This window comes from Chroicocephalus ridibundus, chromosome 18, assembly GCF_963924245.1.
Source record: "Chroicocephalus ridibundus chromosome 18, bChrRid1.1, whole genome shotgun sequence".
Taxonomy (NCBI): domain Eukaryota; kingdom Metazoa; phylum Chordata; class Aves; order Charadriiformes; family Laridae; genus Chroicocephalus; species Chroicocephalus ridibundus.
The window spans coordinates 3,731,145-3,751,514 of NC_086301.1; the positions used below are offsets into that span (position 1 = coordinate 3,731,145).

Here is a 20,370-nt window from a genome sequence, read left to right on the forward strand (position 1 = left end):
CCTGGGTCTGTCAAATTCCTTTGAGAAAGCAAAATAGATTTGCAAGCTACTCTAGCTTTTGTGTCCTTGTCCGAGGGCTACTTTTGTCAAGAACTGTTTTGTTGTTCATGCTAGTTCATGCATAAAAGTCTGCTGCGGGCAGTCTATGCAGTGGGGAAAAGCACCTGGTTCGGAAGGAATTAGGTGACAGCTATATACCAAAGTGTCGCATGGCTCCATGTGTGGAGATTAGATGCTGTGCCATTGTGTTTTTGGATACATTCCTCTTGAACATCCATATTTTGGCCAGATGTTTCAGGCAGATCATCTAACTGGCGATGTTATGAATACGTGTGGCGTGGCGACTGTCCTCTGCTCCCTCGCTGGGGTTTGCAGCCCCCTTTTGTTGGGAGTTGCATACATCCCGGTGGCAGATGATAGTGCGGCCCGTGGTGGCTTGGAGCAGCTCGGAGGAACCGCGCCTCACGGTGCTTGTTGCTTCTGGGGAGAGGCTCTGGGTTTACCCTCGCCTACTTGGGTCCGGAATCCACAGAAGGCGACGCGGTGGCTCCGCCTCCGTCGGTTGCCCGTTTTGCTTGTAAATGAGATTCTGCAGATTCTGTTCGTGTGTGGATTTGAAAATGCAAACGAGGTGCTGAAAGCAGCCCGGAGGCTAAAATATGTATTCCTGGCAGCTGTGCCTCCCTCATTTGAATGTGGCACTTTTGTAGGCAGTAGAGAGACGCCTTCCCCAGAGCAACGTTAGAGGGGCTCTAGCCATCTCGGGCCTTTGCCTCTGTGATTGCTTTTCTGCAGTTACTGGAAACTTCAAACATAATTTAAACATGAAGGACTATTCTTGCTCCTTATTAATGATGCATCTCTATGTAATTTTAAAGAAAAAAGAAGAACTGTAAGTCCATCTCGTTTTTTATTCTGGTTTCTCTCATGGGGAATATACTTCCCACTCCCACAATTTGCCTTTGGTTTGCTCGCAGATTTAGCGATGGAATTCAGGCCAAACAGGTAATTGGTTTGGATCAGTTCAATAAACTTATGTAAGTTTTTACACAAAAAAAAAATAGTGTCCTGAGTTTTGCACTTTTGTGTTCCCTGAAGCAAACTGTCTCACCTGCCCACTTAACACGCACCTTTGGGAGAGTGGAACTGCCGAGAATTTTTGTTGTGCTGAGCGTTCCTGCCTGGTGAGCTCAGGCACAGCCACCCCCCTCTGTGAGGTGCCACCTGACGAAAGGAGAAGTCGCAGTGCTGGAGGACCTAGTCCTCTTCTGGTCTGCGTTTCTCTGTGGTGGCGACTTATCTCCACTTGCAGGTAAGGAACAAGGCTCGAGCTCACTGTTACCTGCTCTGTGTCCCCGGTGGGACCGGCCTCAGGGTTAAAACGAGTTTCACGCTTGAGGAAAAGGCTTATAGTTGCTGATGGGGAGGGCAATACGGCCCGCTAAAGCAGTAGAAATGGGCTTAGCCCATGCTGGCCTGCACCCAGTGACCCTGGGGAGATGCAGGAGGAGGGAGATGCCCCTCCGGATGGGGCGCAGCTCCTGGGCAAACCCCTCACAAGGGCATCTGCCCTGGGCTGGGCTGGCCGCCTTGAAATGGGAATGCGACAAGGGAGACGGCTGCCTGCGGTCGCTCTGCTGAGGTCAAGCAGACACACACCCCCTAGCTCTCATCTCTTAATGCCTGTTTTTTTGGTTGTCCGTCTCCGATGTGCTCAGCACTGCATGACGGGAGCATCCCCTGCCAAAAGAAAATAGTCTAGAAGACAAAGTCTTCCCCAAAGAGACAGTGAAACCTAATCAAACTTCATCGGTGTAGACTTGCCCAGGACAAACGGGACCAGAATATTAAACTCACAAAGGAGCAGAGGGAAACCTATTTTCACCTGTTCTCTCTGTTTTACAAAACAGGATGAGAAGAGTCAGTTGGTTTTCCTGGGGCTGGTAGTGTTTAAAATTTGTATGGGAGGGAAAGGAAGAGCTGGGGTGTGTGGAGCGGCAGGCAGGAGGTAATCTGCCCCTGGAGTATCAGCCACTGCATAATAATGCCCCTGCCCTCCTAAAGTAGTTGTTGGTTTAGAAAAGGGAAAAAATAAATAAAATAAAAATAAAAAAAAAGGTTCCTGCTAGCAACACCATGCTTGCAGGATAAAGAGAAAGCAGACTCCAGGATTTGTTGCGGAGGCGCAGCACTGCCTGGTGCCCTGGTGTACGAAAAGAAACTGCTGAGGTAAGGTACGGGGGTGAACTTACTTAAACACACTTCTAGGAGCACCCAGGGTCCTGGAAAAGAATCTGGGCTTTTAGGTGTTTCTTGTTTGGCTGCTGGCATTCCTGTCCCCTCTCCATTCCTGATGAAGGGATACCCACCCACCTCCTAGGAGAGAAATAGGTAGTAAAAGGCCCCCACCCAACAAGTCAGAAGGGAAAAATCCTTCTGCGAAGGTTGGGCCAGGCGGTTATGTCCATGAGAACACAACTGCCTGCCCACACGGACTGCTGGGGTTGGAGCACCGCCTGTCTTAACTGAGCCTTAATGCAGGCTGTGAAATCTGCTCTCTAACGGGGTGCTGTGGCTTGCATCCTTCACCCCTCGGCTGCTTTCTGCCTCTCGTCTCACACTGAAGTGAATGAAATCAAAGCAGAGACCTTCTCTCGGGCTACGGATCAGGCTCAGATGAAGAGCTTTGCTCTGTGTAACACAGTTTGAGGCTTACAGCCTGCAAAGCTTTGGCAGATCCCACTCTCCGGGACTAGCGGTGGTCCTGCGGGGTATGCGAGAGCCCGCTCATCAGCACGAGTGGAAACACTCATCAAGTGGCCACCGAGCACCCAGGAACAATAAGCTCAGCTTGGAGAGCCACAGCCTTGTCCGCCAAGGGAGTTGTGTATCTAGCAAATCCCCCGGACTGCAGAGACAGGCCGTCGCTGGGGGAGAGGGGAGATGGAGTCAGAGAAAAGGCTGGGCTGTGGGCGCCTGCAAGAGAAGGGAGATTGTGCCGAGAGAGGATTTCAGCAGTTCCCCAGCTGCTGCAGATGCTTGCAGGTGTGCCACACAGCCCAGAGGCAGGGAAAATCCCTGTGGACACTGCAGGTTGTGCAAGTGAAAACAGTAATATCGCTCACAGCAGTCCCCTGGTGAAACTCCTCACCGGCCTGAGTGAACACACAAGTCAGCCCTTCCAGAGAGGGTGGAAATTGGAACAGCACTGAAATCTCCAGGGGGTTTGCAGAGAGCATGCTGCACTGGGTAAGTTTTTCCTTTTCCACCTGTAAAAGCAGAAGTAAGTCACGCTACAGAAAGTAAAGCAAGACTTGGATGGAAAAGTAAGTCCATTGAAACTCTGGGGCACTGCCTTTGAACGGTGCTTTAAGCCTAGCGCTGTTTCATGCTAATCCTGTAACATTATATAGATGGGGCTTTTTTTTCCACTTGCACAAAGGAGGAAGGGGCTCAATACTGAGTTGGGTTGGGTTTTTTTCCCCTTCAGCAAAAAGCGATGCTGAGCAGCACAGCCGCGAGCCCAGCCCCGGCTCGCTGACATTTCCATCTGAATCCACCTGAAGGGGGTGAGCTTTGGAGGAAGAAAGAGGCTTCTCTCCCTCTCCAGGCCAGAATCTGATCTCCAGATTAGCTTGCTGGTTATCAATAGAGGCAACAGTGGCGATTGCAACTCAACACTCCCCCAGCCCTGGAACAGCATTGACGAAAACGGACTTTTCAATTGCGAGAGCAAAGGGACTGAGACATCAGCGTTTCAGTCATCAGCAAGAGTTGGCAAAGGAGGACCGGCATGCATTCTCCATTGACATAGGATTTCTCCCTGCCCTACCAAGAGTGGTCTAAAATTTCAGACCTGAATTGCTCCCCTAGTCTACGAAACAGGTTGGTAATTTTCTTTCCATACCTAAAAAAAGATGTATTTTTGAATGTGATATGTTAAGTAGCATATTCTCTGTTGTCTGTTGTGTTTCCCAAGTGGTGCTGGTCTCGCTCTTCTTCATGGACCGCCGTAGTCTCCACTAGTCATTGTCTGCCTGGGCTCCGCTAACGAATCCGCAGTGACTCAGATTTGTGATCTGTATAAAATCCTGTCGTAGTCTTTTCATCTTTCCAAGATAGGGAATGGGGTAGAGCTTTTCCTTGGCGGAATGAATTTTTCTCGCTGCAGAGCGCGGTTGCTGGAAGCAGACTGTGGCCAGCGTTGATGCGAGTGGCTTGCTGAGGCGCGGTGAAACAGGGAGGAACTGTCCTTGCACCCTTTTCCGAGCTCCCGGTAAAGGGAGTCAAGTGAAGGGATGCGGCACAGACGATGGCTTGTTCCCTGCTATAGTCCTGCGCTGTGTGTGTTGTGTAGGTATGTGGATCTATTTAGGAGGAGTTGGATCTGTTGGTGCCCATGAATTATAAAAACGGATCTATAAAGAGATGCTGGGTTTTGTAGGCGGTGTGTCCACGCAATTGAAGTGCATGGGATGTGTAAAAGTGAGAAAGTAGAGAGGCTGGTATTGAAACCAAGGCTGGAATTAATGGATATAGCTTGTGTCTCAAGCTGATGGCGTACTTTCGCTGGGAGCACCAGGATACCTTCCTGGGAGCCCTACGTGAGCCGTGCCGGTGTGTCGTGCACAGAAGCGACAGGCGAAGAAATCAAAGCAGGTGTTTTAGCGATATTCTGTATTGGATTAATACTGAGTAACAAATTGCATTAGGCACGGAAGGAATTAAAGCTGGCACAGGATTTCTCTTTCATTTTCCCGGCCCCGTATCTGCTTCTCTCTCTCTCATTGATTCCTGTACGGCGAGGAGTTGCCCAGCTGTGTAAACGTTTGTGCTTCTTCCACACTCATCAGAAACGGTAAGCAATGGTGGTGTTCGAAGCCAGCACAGGGGATTAGTGGCAGCGGTGTCTGAAGCCCCTTAACCAGGAGAGCACTCCGCAGCTCTGCCTCGGCTCTCGCGTTCGGAGCAGGGAGAAGCTGCTCCCCTTGAAGTCAGGCCGGAATGTCCGTCGCCGCGCTAAGCGGATCAGGGAGGAATTGCTCTTGAACTATCGGGAAAATAGACAGCCCACGGAGAGCCAGGGTGATTTACAACTTCCAAGCGCTGTGTGAAATTAGCAGCAGCTCTTCTATGTGGTTATGGGCTTACTTTGACAATACCTGCAGGGCAATTTGCTGTTATCACCGGGGAAGTCTCATTACACCACTGCATGGAGAAAGCATTTCAGGTCCGCAGGGCAGGTGAGGGACCTCCATGTCTGAAACATCCATGTGTCGACAGCAGCTTCGGGAAGCGACAGCAAGGTTTGCTCGAGGATGCAGTTTCCTACCGATGTGATGCATGTCTGGCTTGCTTTCTTTCCTGCAGGATGAACAAGCGATCGTTTCTCGGAACCTGGGTGGCCCTGCTGGTGATAACTGCACGGCAGCGAGGTGAGTATCTCCCACTCGAGCACTGGGAGGCCGACACTCGTCAGCTCTGCTAGGAAAAATCGGTCACTTTGGAGCAGTGCTGTGCCCAGAGACCCCAGAAGTACGGAGGGGCTGGAAAACACACCCAGACCCTTGGCTGGAGCAAGAAGAACCAGGGTGAACGTATTATTTCCCGTGGGGAGGGAGGGACCACCGGTTTGGAAGGGTGAGTGCTAAGTGGGGAGATTGGGGCACCTTCGTGGGTGAGCACAGGTAGCAATTGTGCACGAGTGACAGCTCGCGCCACGGGAGATGGATGGGCAGCCTGCGCAAACGGCCCTCACTTCATTGAGAGCAATGAAGCGACAATAGCTTATATTGAAGGAGGAGCTGGCGCGCCGTGTTGAACACGAAGCTGGCAGGACACACAGGCCATGAAAGCTGTTGAGCTCGCTGAGCATTTTATGTATGGGTGCATCTATCACCTATATGGCCGTGTGTGTGCATGTGGGGCTTTCCAGAGGTGGTGACGGTCTGTCCAGTCACTAAGAGATGGAGTTTGAAACATTTGTGGTGTTAGGATTGCTGAGCGGGCTGACCAACTTACGTCCAGTAAAGGGCAAATGGGGTGAGCGACAGCAAAACGTCACGGTTTGTGGGTAGTGAGGTTCCCCGGGACGCTGGCGGAGGACACCCAGGCTCTGGCAGGGTCACAGGGCTGCAGGAAGCCTCTCCTTTTGCTCGCACCCCATTCCTCGTGCTGCATTCTGTTTTGTGAGGAAGTAGGTGGTGGTCACATCTGGGCTGGATGCAGCCCCGAGAAACCTGCTCTGACTGTGGGGTCAACCCTGCTTTGGGCAGGAGGTGAGACCAGCCAGCAGCCGGGGACCCCTTCCAAGCTCTGTTTTTCTATGGTGTTGAAAAGTTCACTAGTCTGTTGGAGAAATTAATCTTTGCCATGTTTCAATTTGGAGAAGGGCAGGTGGAGCTGGCATGGGCAGGAAAAGCCTCTGTAGTTCAGTAACGTGGCAGATGTGTGCTGCCTGGCTGGTGCTGGATGTGTGGCTGGCTCGAGGATCTCTAAGCAAAGGAACTTCGAGCTGGGGAGTTGAGAAATCTGGAAGCTGTTTCCCTGGTCAGCTGCTGAGTTGCTGTCAGGCTGAGGATGGCTCAGGCAAAACCTGTGGCTCTCTTTGCTCATGCGGGAAACGAGGCCACCGGTTCATCCCTGGGAAATGCCACCGGGGCAAAAATCAGGATCAGCGGGACCCGCTGGGCTGTGTGGCTGGAAGAGGTGATGCATGCAAAGGTATGGTAGTGGCGCAGTAGTATCTGTAAAGAGGCTGGCTTCGAGAAGGTTTTGCTGAGTTTCCTATTTAAAGAAGAAGTAAAACCCATGTCTCGTAGTGATGCCTTAGCTGTAATAACTCATCAGGTGCGTAACAGCTGTGAAATGATTTGTTTTACTACCTGGCAGCCAGGAGTTTTGCTGCAGCCCTTCGGATACATCTGTGAAACCAGGCTTGCGGCTCGGACACCGTCACACGCCACCTCCCTCGATGTCCGGTGGGGCACTCGGGCCACAGGCGTGTGTCTTAGGAAGTCAGGATGCCAGCGGGGTTAGGCCAGGCTTCTCCCTGTCTCCTTTTCTCCAAGGAAAGTCAGACCGGTTGAGCCTCTGAAGAAGGGTCAGATGGTGACTCTCGCCTCTCCCAGGCAGTTTTGAGCAGGGAGCATCCTCAGGGTGGCAAGGAAAGACCATCCCCCAGCTTGGGCAAGACCGAGAGCCCCTCCTGTGTCCATAATGGTGTGGCACAGAGTAAGCTGTCCTTGGCTGGAGGCCCCTGAAAGAGCAGGGGTAGGGTTTAGGAAGTAAAAGCATGTCCTGAATCCCAGTGAACAGAGCAAGGATTGTTCAGAGCCGGGTGGCTCCTGTCGGCCAAGATTGAATGTCGTGAGGACAGGGCGCTGCTTTTCTACATCAAAGAGGGGAAGAGGGGGAGGAAAACCCGGCAAAATCTCCATTTGCTCTGTAAGGGGAGGTTTAGATTAGATATTAGGAGACATTTTTTCACTGAAAGGGTTATTAAACATTGGAATAGGCTGCCCAGGGAGGTGGTGGATTCACCATCCCTGGAGGTGTTTAAAAAAAGGGTAGATGTGGTACTTAGGGACATGGTTTAGAAGTGGCTCTTGTCAGGGTAGGCTAAAGGTTGGACTCGATGATCTTAAAGGTCCCTTCCAACCTCAACAATTCTATGATTCTATGATTCTATAAGGAGCCACACCAGTAGCTAACTGCAAGAAATGGGGGATGAGATGACAGCAGACATCTGGCAGGGGCTGGAACGGGAACGGACATGTGCCCTAGCGCCAGAAGTGCCCGCCTGCGACTCAAGACGATGGATTTTTAGTCTGGTAGAAAGCGGCAGGCTTGTATGGAAACACATCAAAACCGTCTTCTGCAATGTTTTGAGGAGAGACAATTATGTTCACTGTCAGGGCCTTTTAGCAGGAAACCTCATTTTGCCAGGAAATGTCTGAGCAGCCGTGACAGCTGGGGCTGTAACCCCCCCCGAGGAGCACTCGGGGGGCTGGGGGGGCCTGGCCCTGGTGCCCGGGAGGGCTCTGCCGTGCGGGCAGGAGGAGGGTGGCCGCTGCCAGGGGGTCGCTCCGGGTGCTGCTTGGTCTCCAGGTGCCTGAGCACTTCACCATCTGAAACAGCAAACCCCCCCCTCCTGGAGCCGGGGGAATGGAGCTGTTGTCCTTGTTGCTGAGGCATAGGTCTTACAACTCGATGACAGTCACACAGAAAGTAAAAATAAGCAGCTGCGAGCTTAATGTGTGCCTTTTGGTCCCTTTGTTGTTGCCCTAAATAACCTTTAAGTGATGCACTCTCTGATGACCCTGTCCCAGAGCCAGTCCCAGAGTTAGCACCTCTGCTCTGGCTTGAGCAACCTTTGGCTGCTGCCGATGCCGGGGTTTTTGGTGTTGTTTTCCCCAGCGGCAGCGATGCAGAGTATGGCATGGTGGCCAAGTACTGGTTCGGCTAGTCAACATTAGTCTGTCGCTAGTCACCCCTGCACTGAAGCCCTGCCTGGCGCAGGCTGGTGGCCAGCAGACCTTCGGCATCCCCGGCGTGTCCACGCTGAGGGAAGGAGGTGAGGGCAAGGAAGGGATTTTTCTCTTCCCAGGAGGTCAGCGTCTGGGGACAGGCAACCCCAGGGGACCTTGCTGTGGCCCCTCTGAAGTCAGTCCTGACATTGCCATAAGGACTCTCTTCTCTTTCTCCTTCCAGCTCACGCCATGGCGAGTCTCTATCCCTTCTGGCAGAACGACACAAAAACGCCCAAAGTTGATGATGGAAGCTCTCCCGAGATCAAGATCTCTGTCCCATTCATCTTTTTTGGAGCCCCGTACAGAAGCGTTTATGTAAGCGGAGAAGCAGATTTTCCCTTTATTCTTTTCCTTGCCATTAGCAGCTGCATTTTAAACGCGCTATCCCCATCGTCAGGAATCAGAAGATTTATTAGCACCTACCTGACAAGTTCTTAGATTTCATGAACTGATAGGTTTTATGATTAAGAAAGTCAAAGGTATATTTAATGGGCTAATGTTCATGGGGAAGGAATATAAAAGGCAATAAATTTTCTTTGTAGGTGATTAAATGGTACAGCAAAGCTAAGGCCTTGACACAAGAAACATTATTCCTGTTACATGACAAGAAACAAGAACATGCAGAGACCTGCAGGGGGGAAAAAAAAGGGCAACGGTTTGGACCCGTACGTAGGTGTCCGAGACAAGGACAGGCTGCTGCCGCTCTCAGATGGCAGCGAAAGCCTGGCAACAGGGACACGGGCTGGGCTAAGAGAGGGTTCACCTGAGGGCACCTAAGTCAGCATGACCGTAGGCCAGATCCCAAGCACAGCCATGTTGTGTGGCAAGGGAGCGTCTGTGGGTATGCCCGGTCCAAATACGGGATATAAACTTGCCAACCCCACAGGTTCAAAAGAGAGGCAGAGATTCATTTGTTCCCCGGCCCTAATTTGTACACAGCGATACTGGGAATGCAGTAATCTTGAGGGGGTGTCGAGGCCTTGTGTGGTGGGAGATTTCATCATGCGGGTCGGCAGGACCGCTTGTTCTCTACGCTTTGCAAAAATAACGGTTGTTTTAGAGAGCACCTTCAGCAGCCTCTGGGGATGCTGCCCATGGCACCACGTGTCATGCTGCTCTTGGGGGGCCCCAGAATCTGTCACGGATGTCAAAGCTGAAGGCAGTGGGGCCGATGCTTTGTCTATTTTGCCTTTGAGCCATCGTGCCATACGACTGGGTCTCTCAGTGCTGTAGAGCTGCTCTCCAAAGGCCAGGTAAACCCAGGGCCCCAAGGCAGGGTGCCAGCCAAGCCAGGCGCCATCCCGTCCTGATGGGTGCCTCTCCTGTGTTGGCTTGTAGGAGCCCTGTTTTGCGGACTTTTCAGGATTTTGTCCTGTCTGGGGCTGCCTGCACTCAGTCTTCGGCCACTGCTGGTAGGATGAAGTTGAATCTTTGCCTAGATGGTCAGGCTGTCTCTCCAGCTCTCAGTACTATATGCCACCTTCTGTCAAAAGTTGCTCACCCCACGTTTTCTGATAAACCGGCAGCTTCCTGCTAGCTGCAAAGGCTTGCTCAAGCTAAAGCGGGTTTCTCTGTGCAGGTCAACAACAACGGCGTGATTTCCTTCAACGCGCTCGTCAGCCAGTTCACACCAGAAGCCTTCCCCCTGACCGATGGCCGGGCCTTCGTGGCGCCATTCTGGGCAGATGTGCACAACGGCATCCGGGGAGAAATCTACTACAGGGAGAGCACCGACCCCGAGCTGCTGCGGAGAGCCTCCAAAGACATCCGCAAGCACTTCAAAGACATGTCCTCTTTCTCCGCCATCTGGATCTTCATCGTCACCTGGGAGGAAGTCACTTTCTATGGAGGAAGCAGCACGACTCCGGTAAGAGCGATAAACTGTGCTTCGTGACGGGTGGTGTTTGATGATTAAGTATATGTCCATATACATATATATATATGTATATATATACATATATATATATAAAAAACTATCCTGGCCTTTGTGGGGAAAATTGAGTGAGTGGCTTTGTGTTCACGCTCCTCAGCTCCCTTTGGCCAGAGGGGCACCACAGTCCTTTCAGTCTTTCCTGTGGGAGCCCGTACAAGCCTCGTTCCCTGCTCTCAGATCTCCAGGGAAGCATCACCTCTTCAGTGTTTATAGGCCACGTGCATTGATCACAGTGTGGTTATTTTTTGCTAGATAAAAATGCAGATTTCATTTTTCCTCTGTGCCGTGGTATGCAACCTTCAGTTCCCTGTGCTTTCACAGCGATAAAACTGAGCTATTTGTGCAGGGGCTATGGGCACCTCGGAAGAAAGGTCTTTATAAAAGAGCCAAAGCATTGAACAGTAGCTCTGTCGTGATATAAACCACTCGAGGCTCCCACCCGCTCCTGCATGGTCAGTTTATAAGGAGTGATTCCGCTTGAAAGCATGTTATCATGGCAGCAATGTGGCCAGGATGTTGGGTGAGACCCAGAAGCTCAACAGTAGCCAGCCTGGTGCCGAAAGTAGCCTCACTGTGTGTGTGGCACCTGAGCGTGCCGAGGTGCGGGTATGCGCGTAGAACAGGCTCCTCCCGAGACTGTGACATGGTGAGCGGTGCCCAGGGATGGAGAGGAGAATAAGGATGCATGTGCTTTCATCCCATGCTGGAGGGCAGCCCCCCACTGACTGTGCTGGTCCATCTACCGTTGGGGTCCAGGATAAGCTGGTCCCACACTCAGCGGGGTGACGGAATGAGCAGGCTCTGGAGGTGGATGGGAAGCCATCCCTTGTCTGGCTGGCCAGCCATAATCTTCTGCTCCGTGCTCCCTTCTTCTCCGTGGTCACCCTCTTCAGACAGGATTTTGTAACTTGCCCTTCCCTCCCCACTGCTCATGTCTGCCCGGGATTCCATGCAAGTCTGCTCGGTTTCGCACCCTGAGCTTGCCTTGCAAGCCTACGGCAGCTTCGAAACCAAGCTAAGGTTGTTAATTGCTCCTTGCCTCTGCGAGGAGCTCTGGCAGAAAAGCGCCTAGCTCAGGAATCTGCATGAAAATAAGTTTTGGTTGCAATCCACTCTCTGAGGAGTTGGAGACAGGAAAGAGAAAATGGGAGCTTTAATTTGTATTTCTTTGGCAAAAAAACTCTTTTGCTTTCAAACTGTGATGGCTTTTTCTGCAGTGGAGGCTGAAGAACCCTCTCTGCAGCGCTAATCCAAGGGGTCAGCGAGGGCATCTTGTAGAAAAGGGTTGAATGAATGGTCTGAAATCCTGTGCAGACACGGAGATAGGAAGGGGAGAACCAAAGGGAATGCTGACAGCAGTTTTGCGATGACAACTGCCGTGTCTGCCTGGGCAGACTGATCTGGAAGGACCAGAGAGTCACGCTGGCGACTCAGCCGTGGCAGCTCTGTTGTGTTTCCATAAACGTGCGAGTCGTGTCTCAGAGAACTGGGATGGTGGTGTGTTGTTTGTTAGGGCGTGAACGGCTTTTAAATGGCTGGTTAATATGTGAATGGCGACCGCAGCTGACGTGGGGAGGTCCATGCCGTACCGCTGACACATCGCTGTGAGGCCCCATGCAGAAGCTTGGGGCGCAGATAGTGAGCGAGGGATCCCTGCTATTGTTTGGGGGAAGGGTTGTTTAGGATCAGCCTGTGTGCTGTGAGTGCCAAAAGCTGGCTGCTTCTGTCTCGAGGAGCTGTCTCTGATAAACAGTTCAGCTCTTTTCCATTTGTTAGAGAGGCTCGGGATTTAATGCATTTTTTTTTTGCCAGTCCTGGCAGCGCTTGCAGAAAAAAAATACATATATATATATTTGCAGACAGCAAGCAATATAGAGATTCGTGTATTGCCTGAAGAATTACATTTGCAACACAATGCAATTTATTTTGTTATAGAGCAGCCTTCCCGTTCGATAGTGGCCAGGGCTCCGGGTTGGCACGCGGAACAGCACGATGCAACTTAAGCAGGAAATTCATCGCAATGCAGAAAAGCTGCAGAAAACAATTTTGCGAATGTGTCCTCGGGGATGCTGTGGTTACTGTCTCTCGATGACGCCCGAGCAAATGGGTTCAGTTTCCGCGAGCCTTGTTAGGTGGTGAGGGTGCTCGATGTGTGTTTGGCCGTGAGTGACAAACAGGGAAATGCCTGTGGTTCATGTAAGCGCTCGCAACGAGGAGCACCCAACATCCCACACGTCCTGGTACCAGGTCAGGTCCTGTCGCCCTCCAAGAGGCACCTGACCGGAGCAGGGTGTGTTGCTCTGTGGAAGAGCTGTTGTTGCACTATAAAAAGCAACACTGCCTTTATGTTTTAGTGCCTTCTGATCATACAGTGGTGGGAAAAGACTTGGCAAAGGTGAGCAAGCGTGCTGAGGAGGAGAAGAGGAAACGAGACGTAGTCAGCAGGATCCCAAGGAAAGGATGAGGAGTGGAAAGGTGGCTTCCCATTAGCTTGCTGTCCCGCTTGCCCCGGTATGAACTGTGCCATTTACAGCTGCCGTGAGGCACCTCTGCCCACACCTCTCGCTCTCCTGACAGCTCGTACAGGCTGCTTCGCCTCCGTTTCCAAGATTTCTCATGGCAGGAGCCTAACACTCCTTGGAAGTGACTTCCCTTGTGGCACTCAAGTAGTGAGTGCAGCCCTGGGGTCCCCTTCTCAATCCTCAGGCATTTGTGCTCACCTCGGTGCCCATAATCAAACGAGCAGCTTTGCTGTAAGGGAATGTGAAGTGGTGCAAAGCGATGCCCAGCCCCTCGGGGCTCTTCAGTCTTCCCTTCATCCAGCAGCAGATGTGAACTGTTGTTAACGCCGAGCAGCTCAGCCCTGGCTGGCAGGGTAAGACCTGGCGCTTCCTAGCGTGAGATGATTCGATCGATGTGCTTCCCCATATCACCTGATAATTGCTTCTGTGGCAGTAGTTTCCTTCACAGTTTGCAGCACCCAGGTAGCTGGGATCCTCGTAGTGGTCTTCAATAACTAAAAGAGGAGCAGCCCAAGCTTTGTCCTCCGCGGAAATCCTGCTCGCTCAGAGGCAGGAGGAGCAGTCGTTAATCATGGCACGGTCCCGGCGCAGGGCGGTCTAGGATGGGCAAGGATGGGAAGGACAGGAAAATGCATAAAGCTGAGAGAAGTGAATGACTGTTAGCTCCCAGTGGTGATGTCTGCTGATGGATCTGCATGGATAGGGGGGATATCTCAAGGGGAGAGGCCTTTTCTGTCTTTCTGTGCAACAGTAAAAGCGAAGGGGTCGGGGCTATGACGCCCTCGCCGGCTGGCAACGCACACCCTTCTTGTATGGGACCCAGCCAGTGGCGTGAATGTGTCTGGAGTTCTGGGGGCTGGAAGTGCAGAGTCATTTCAAGTGAAAGGAAGAACACGAGCAGCGGATTGAGCAGGTAGCGAGGGCAGCCAAGCACGGCGCATAATATACATGGTTGACTTGGATGTAATCCACTGTTAACGGTATTGTAGGATATGAATGCGGAAGGGAAGCGGGTAAGATAATGCGGCGAGGAATAAAGCTAAAATAGTGTAATGGAAGATAACAGGTCATAACAATCCGAATCCTGCCAAATGCTTTTTCCCCGCGAGCTTATTCTCATGCTGCCATCTATTGGCGTTAGATTGGATCAGAGAGAGTCTTGTCCTCCCACGTGGGGACAGTGACATGGATGGGAGCTGGTGGAGTCGCAGCAGCAAGGGCGAGCTTATTTTGGGGCTTGTTAGGCTTCCACCGCTCTTCACCTCGAGGCTCCTGTGTCCCACCCGGGTCAGAGACAAACATGGCAGAAGGGCAGGCAAGCAATGTGAGAAAAGCAGGCTCCTCACCTTGTGAATGTGATCATGGTTTTCAACAGGTAAACACTTTCCAAGCTGTCCTGATCACAGACGGAGTGTCATCCTTTGCCCTATTTAACTACCACGAAATCAGCTGGACCACGGGGACAGCCAGCGGAGGAGACCCCTTGACTGGTCTCGGTGGGGTGATGGCTCAGGTGAGGCTCTTGCTCCCGTACTCCCATCTCTGCTGAGCTCTCAGATGGTTGCCTGTAGCTTGCTCATGCCACACAGTGCCTCAATGTCCCCAGCACTGGCCTTGGAAGCCCAATGGACAGTGGGATGAGCACCCCAAAACTTGGTGTCAGCAGCGGTGCCACAGCCAGCCCATCTTCCCAGGGTGTGATTGAGGTTCCCTGCCTAAGGGGAGCTTCACTCCATCACCATGTCTCAGCCGCTCAATACATATACCCATATGTCTGTGTGTACATACATACAAATATACATATACATACAGAAATACATTTGTATATATACGTACATAAATGTGTAAATATACATCCATACTGCTTGTAGTACCCATTGAGCTTTTCCCTCACATCCACACTAACTGACGTCTCTGAAAAGAGACTTTAAAACTAAAGAAGATAGGCTCAGGAGTTATTGCTGGGGGCAGAGATGTGCGGAAATGCAGCATCACTTTCCCATAGCAAAGATGTATAATGGAATTTGCACTCTCTCTGTTTTAGGCTGGCTTCAATGGTGGAAATGTCACCAACTTCTTCAGCATCCCGGGCTCCAGAACCCCAGACATAGTCAATATCGAAGAAACGACCAATGTTAACGTCCCTGGGCGCTGGGCTTTCAAAATAGATGGCAGAGAAATAGATCCGGCCAATGGCTGCAGCCTGAGAGGTAAGGGGGAAAGGGCATTGCTTTTTTCCAAGTCTTGGGGTGCAGTGGAAGGGGAATGCTGTTGGGAAGCTGGTGGAGAGGTGCCTGACTGCTCTGGGCCACTGCACAATTTGTGGTTTTGCCAATACATCCCTGGAACTGCAGCTGCGGGGACAGAAACACGCGAGTGGGGTTTGGCACCTTTGTGCAAAGTCGTCACCCAACTTCCAGCGATAATTGTCAGCCTGCCCACTGCGGAAAGCTAACTCCTTGAAGAGCGGGCAGAGGGGCTTGTCATTGTTTGGCACATCTTGTTCAAGCGAAGAACACGCTCAACAGAGTATGAGAAGAAGCCATCATCAGCCATTCTTTGCCCCTCGTCCTGGCTGGTGTTGTCTCTCCCAGGGGGATGTTGGCATGCTCACGGGTGGACAGACCTGGCTCACAAGGAGTAATTGCAGCAAATTCTCAGTGCGGACGAGGGCAGACTTGGCAGCTCAGAAAAAACTGAGAGAGGCCCATAAACGCTCAGGAGTTTTCTCAGCTCTTGGTGTTGCTTTCAACCACCAGTGAGTAAAATTGTCATCCGTGCTAGGTTTTTTTTTCCTTCCTGGGATTTTAGTAGCACGGTGTTGCTGTAAGCCTCCATTCCTGTGTCGCAGAAGGAGAACCCTAACCCAAAGTCAAGGGTGGATGGGGCTCGAGTGTTTCACAGGAATTGAATGCTGCCGAGCCATCATCTTGATTCTTTTCTACGACGCTGATGGTGACAATGGGAAAGACCTGTAGATGGCAATTTCCTCTTGCCCCCAGAGTGGGAAAGCTGATGGTGTGGTTCCATTTCCCTTATTGCTGCAGGAAGAATCGCAGGTTTTCCAGGTAGGAATGCCCTTGCACCAGCGACAGTGTCTGTGCATGTGTCGCCGACAGCATGGGGATATAAAGGGAATAATAAACGTGCACAGCGACTGCACACAGACTCGGCTGCAGAGAGATTATTGTATTACCATTTGATAAATAAAACAGTCAGGAGCACTCGCTGTGCTCCGGGAGTCTTTCTAGCAAGAGAGGATTGTGACTTGCCGACGGACGCTGGGGATGTCACCACTCTGAGACACGTGGCTTCTTTATGTCCTGGTTTAGGACTGTACCGAAAAAGGCCTGTGAGACCCTGAGGCTCTTGCAGCCCCAAGCAGAGTTTTTGGGTCCAGCCATTCCAGCCTCTTCCAGCTGCCGACCCCAGGAAGAAAGGCTGGGCTTTGCAAAGGGGCTGAAAGCCAGTTTTGGCTTTGCAGGTACCAAGGGCGGCGTGGGTAGGTACCACTCACGTTCACAGTGGACAGTTGGTCAGCCCCCCAAGAGGAGATGCATCAGCTGGGACGGTTGGCGCAGGAGCCTCACTAAAAGGACATGCTGTTTGTTGCAAGGAAATGGAAAATAGCTTTTTTTTGTAGGAGGCAGGGAAGAGAACAAAAAGTTTAGGAGAGGTAAATTCAGGCAGCGCACACGGTGGAAGCCACGCGCATGAGAAGTGTGAAAGACGGCCATATGGAAGAGAGGGAAACTCTCACGGGTGTTTGCCACCCTTGTTCTCTCGTCTTCCCTCATGTCTCTCACCAGACAAACCTGCCTCCCTTTATAGTACCACCGTGTAACAAGTCTGCTCAGTCTATTGCTCTGCGATCTCTCATCGTTTCCCGTCATCGCTGGTGTATGGTGTGGAAGTCACCTATCAACAGCTCTTTGGTTTCATAACTACTATGAGCACTTTCTGAATGGGAGTGAATTGCCTCTGGGTCGCTCTTCAACCAGCAAAGTTATGTCAGTGGAGGAATTATGGAGATGGTGGAGGATGAAGGATCATGAAGGATGGGACCAGTACAGCGACAGCACTAGAAATGGCCTCCAAAAGGCACGAGCTTTACCAGTGGACTTTCCCTTTGAGAAAATTGCACAAGTGGCTCTTGTGTCCCACGATACTGAAGCAGAATGAGGTTGGTGAGTGTCCAAAATGGAAGGATTAGCCTTCAAGTTAGCCAGCCTCTGCGGTCCGGCAGCGACCCCGGATTTGTGACAGAGCTCACACCATCTGATGGACTTGCGGTGAGGGTAGGAATTGAAAGAGGTGCACCGTACACTGAAAATAAAGCTTGGGATGGCAGCACTTTGCTGGGTGGCTCCTGCCAGGAATCTGCACAAAGACAGCAGCCAAGAAGCCCGGCAGCAGGACACTTTTTGGCAGCAGTCTTGACCGTAGGGCCAGCAGACCCCTCCGAGGACTGACGCAGTGCAGTTAAAGCATGTTCATCTGTTTAGAGAAGTGATGTAGTGTGGGTTTTTCCCTTTTTGTCTTTTTAGGACAATTTCTCCGTCAAGGGGAGATCTTCTGGGACAATGCCAACTGCACCACCAAGTGCCGCTGCCTGGACTTCAACAATGAGATCTTCTGCCAGGAGATGGCTTGCGGCCCCTTTGAAGCATGCGAGCCGAAGACCAAGTTCTTCCAGTGCGTGCCGGTGGAGAGCAGCACCTGCGTGGTGTTTGGAGATCCACATTACCACACCTTCGATGGCTTCCTCTTTCACTTCCAGGGTTCCTGCTCCTACCTCCTTGCCAGGCAGTGCTGGCCAGGCTCCCAGCTGCCCTACTTCAATGTGGAGGCCAAGAACGAGAACCGAGGCGGCTCCTCCGTCTCCTGGCTGAGGGATATTTTTGTGGAGGTCTACTCACACAAGATCGTCCTCCCCAAGGGCAGCTTTGGGAAAGCGAAGGTAAGAGCCCTGCTGAAAGGGGAGAACCTGCCAGGTCAGCTCCTCTGAGGCGGCAGCGAGACCGCAACGGCAGCCCTGGGAGTGTGGGACGGGGCTTCTGGGCCCCGCATGTCCCTCAGGGAAAGGGCACAGGTGACAGGCACAGCAGCAAATGCCCGTGGCTGTCCTGTGTACATCCCTAACCCTAAGACCCCATAACAGGGCCATACAGCTCCTGTATGTATCACGGTATGAGGGCTCTGCTATATCATGTGCCGGCTCAGTTGTCTGCTGTTGTTCCCACAGGTGGATGATTTGATGGTGTCCCTACCCATCTCCCTGGAACTGGGTGCAATAAAAGTCTACCAAAGTGGCTTGTCCACAGCCCTGGAGACCGACTTTGGCCTGCTGGTGACCTACGACGGACAACACTATGCCTCCATCTCCGTTCCTGGCACGTACATCAACACCACGTGTGGTCTGTGCGGGAATTACAATAAAGACCCCGAGGACGATACCCTCCGCTCAGACGGGAGGTTGGCCACGTCTGTGCCGGAGCTGGGTGAGAGCTGGCGAGTGCCGCACCCCGAGCGGAAATGCTCGCCCGGCTGCTTGGAGAACTGCAGCCTCTGTGATGCCGCCACCGAGTCTCTCTATTTCACCTCCGAATACTGCGGCTTCATCAACAAGAGTGGCGGGCCGCTGTGGGAGTGTGGCACCGTTGTGGACCCCACTGCCTTCGTCCACAGCTGTGTCTACGACCTCTGCAGCGCACGGGATAACGGCACCGGCCTGTGCCAAGCCATCCAGGCGTACGCCGCAGTGTGCCAAGCCCTAGGCATCTCGGTGGGAGAGTGGCGCACCCAGACGGGATGCGGTAAGTGTTCGCACGCTCGTGCCGGGAGCCTTCCCCTCTGGAGGAGGGGAGTGATTTCAGGGGTCTGCCTGTGGTGCCCAGCAGTGTGTGAGATGAAGGGGGAGAAATCCAGGGGAGGGAGTCAGGCAAGAGCCGATCGGTCCCTCCTCTCCATGGCATCAGACTCTTGTACCGGCAAAAGGGTGGTACGAGGCCGGGAGCTTTGTGTTGGTCTGCAGACGGTTGGCTGCCGTGATGAGAGATGGAGGCCGGACCGGAATGGGGACTGACCAGCAGCATGCTTCTTGGCCCACCCTCCTTGCTCGCAGCATTAAATAGCTGCGGGTGGCTTGAGGGCTCTGGGGCTGTTTTGGAGAAGCTACTGCTTGCATGAGGGGAGTGGCTGGGGAGGCATGTGTGGGAAATGGAGGGGCCAATTCTACTGTCAGACAGGGATCCCAGGTCACCCTACGTTGTCTCTGTTGTTGGTCAATGGGAAATGGGTAATTAGAGCTGAACCATACCATAATATGGTCCTCCTGTTGTTTGTCTCCCCTCTGCACCCATAGGGATGGCCGTGCAGTGCCCAGAGCTCAGCCACTACTCGGTGTGTGCGAGCCGCTGCCCCGCCACGTGTTCGGACCTCACGGCCCCGCTGGCCTGCGCCTCTCCATGCGCTGAGGGCTGTGAGTGCAACGAGGGCCACGTCCTCAGCATGGACCGCTGCGTCCCCGTCCAGAAGTGCGGCTGCGATGTGGACGGCCGGTATTACACGATCGGGGAGTCTTTCTGGGTGGCAGCGGACTGCACGGTGGAGTGTCAGTGCGAGGACGGCGGGGAGGCCAGGTGCTTTAACACCACCTGCCCTGAAGGAGAGGTCTGCGCCATTGAGAACGGCTACCGGGGCTGCTACCCCAAGCGGGAGAGCCTGTGTTTGGTGGGGCAGAACCAGGTGCTGCAGACCTTTGATGGCATTGCCTTCCCTTACCCACTGGAGCACTCCTACACGCTGCTCAAAACCTGCCCGGAGAGACTGGACTTCATCGAGGTGGACATCAGCCAAAAGAAGCCTGGATCTGCTCCCAACGGGCCACGCGTTGTGCGGATTCAGGCAGTCGGCCAAGAGGTGAAGATGGGAGGCACCAGCCTGTTGGAGATCAAGGTGAAGGTGCTGCCCTTAGGGCAGCCTACCCCAGGGCCGGGATGGGAGGCGGTGGTTCACACAGTGGGTCTGTGTCCCCAGATTGGTTCCCCACATCAGAGCCTCAAGCACTGTGGTGGTACTTGGATGAAACCCATGTCCTTTAGGTGCCTGGAAGTTGTCGTCACAGCACTGTTATTCCCCTTTGCTTGCTGAGTCAGCTCTGTAGACTTTCCCACTGGTGTGGTTGTCTCCTGCAACTTGTTTTTTCCCTGGAAAAACATTCTTTGTTTGTGGGGATGCAAGGAAATAGCCATATCCCCCCACGTGAAGGAGGCTCTGGGCCTTGGAGGGTGGTGTTTGGGTCAAGAAGGATTTTGTGTACCCAGCATGGTGCAGCCAGCAGATGGGAACGGCCATGCAAAGTAAAATCGCCCTCCCTGAAGTG

General features: G+C 52.6%; 1 protein-coding gene across 1 annotated transcript in view; it reads left to right on the forward strand.

Moving 5' to 3' along the window:
- Positions 1-2,171: 2,171 nt before the first annotated feature.
- TECTA (tectorin alpha) overlaps positions 2,172-20,370 on the forward strand; it is a 32,827-nt gene continuing 14,628 nt past the window's right edge. The window contains 9 exon segments of the mRNA XM_063355239.1: positions 2,172-5,435; positions 8,713-8,846; positions 10,111-10,398; positions 14,362-14,499; positions 15,031-15,196; positions 17,534-17,946; positions 18,232-18,768; positions 18,770-18,806; positions 19,351-19,943. Coding sequence (XP_063211309.1) covers positions 5,213-5,435; positions 8,713-8,846; positions 10,111-10,398; positions 14,362-14,499; positions 15,031-15,196; positions 17,534-17,946; positions 18,232-18,768; positions 18,770-18,806; positions 19,351-19,943 — 2,529 coding nt within the window. The 5' untranslated portion in view covers positions 2,172-5,212.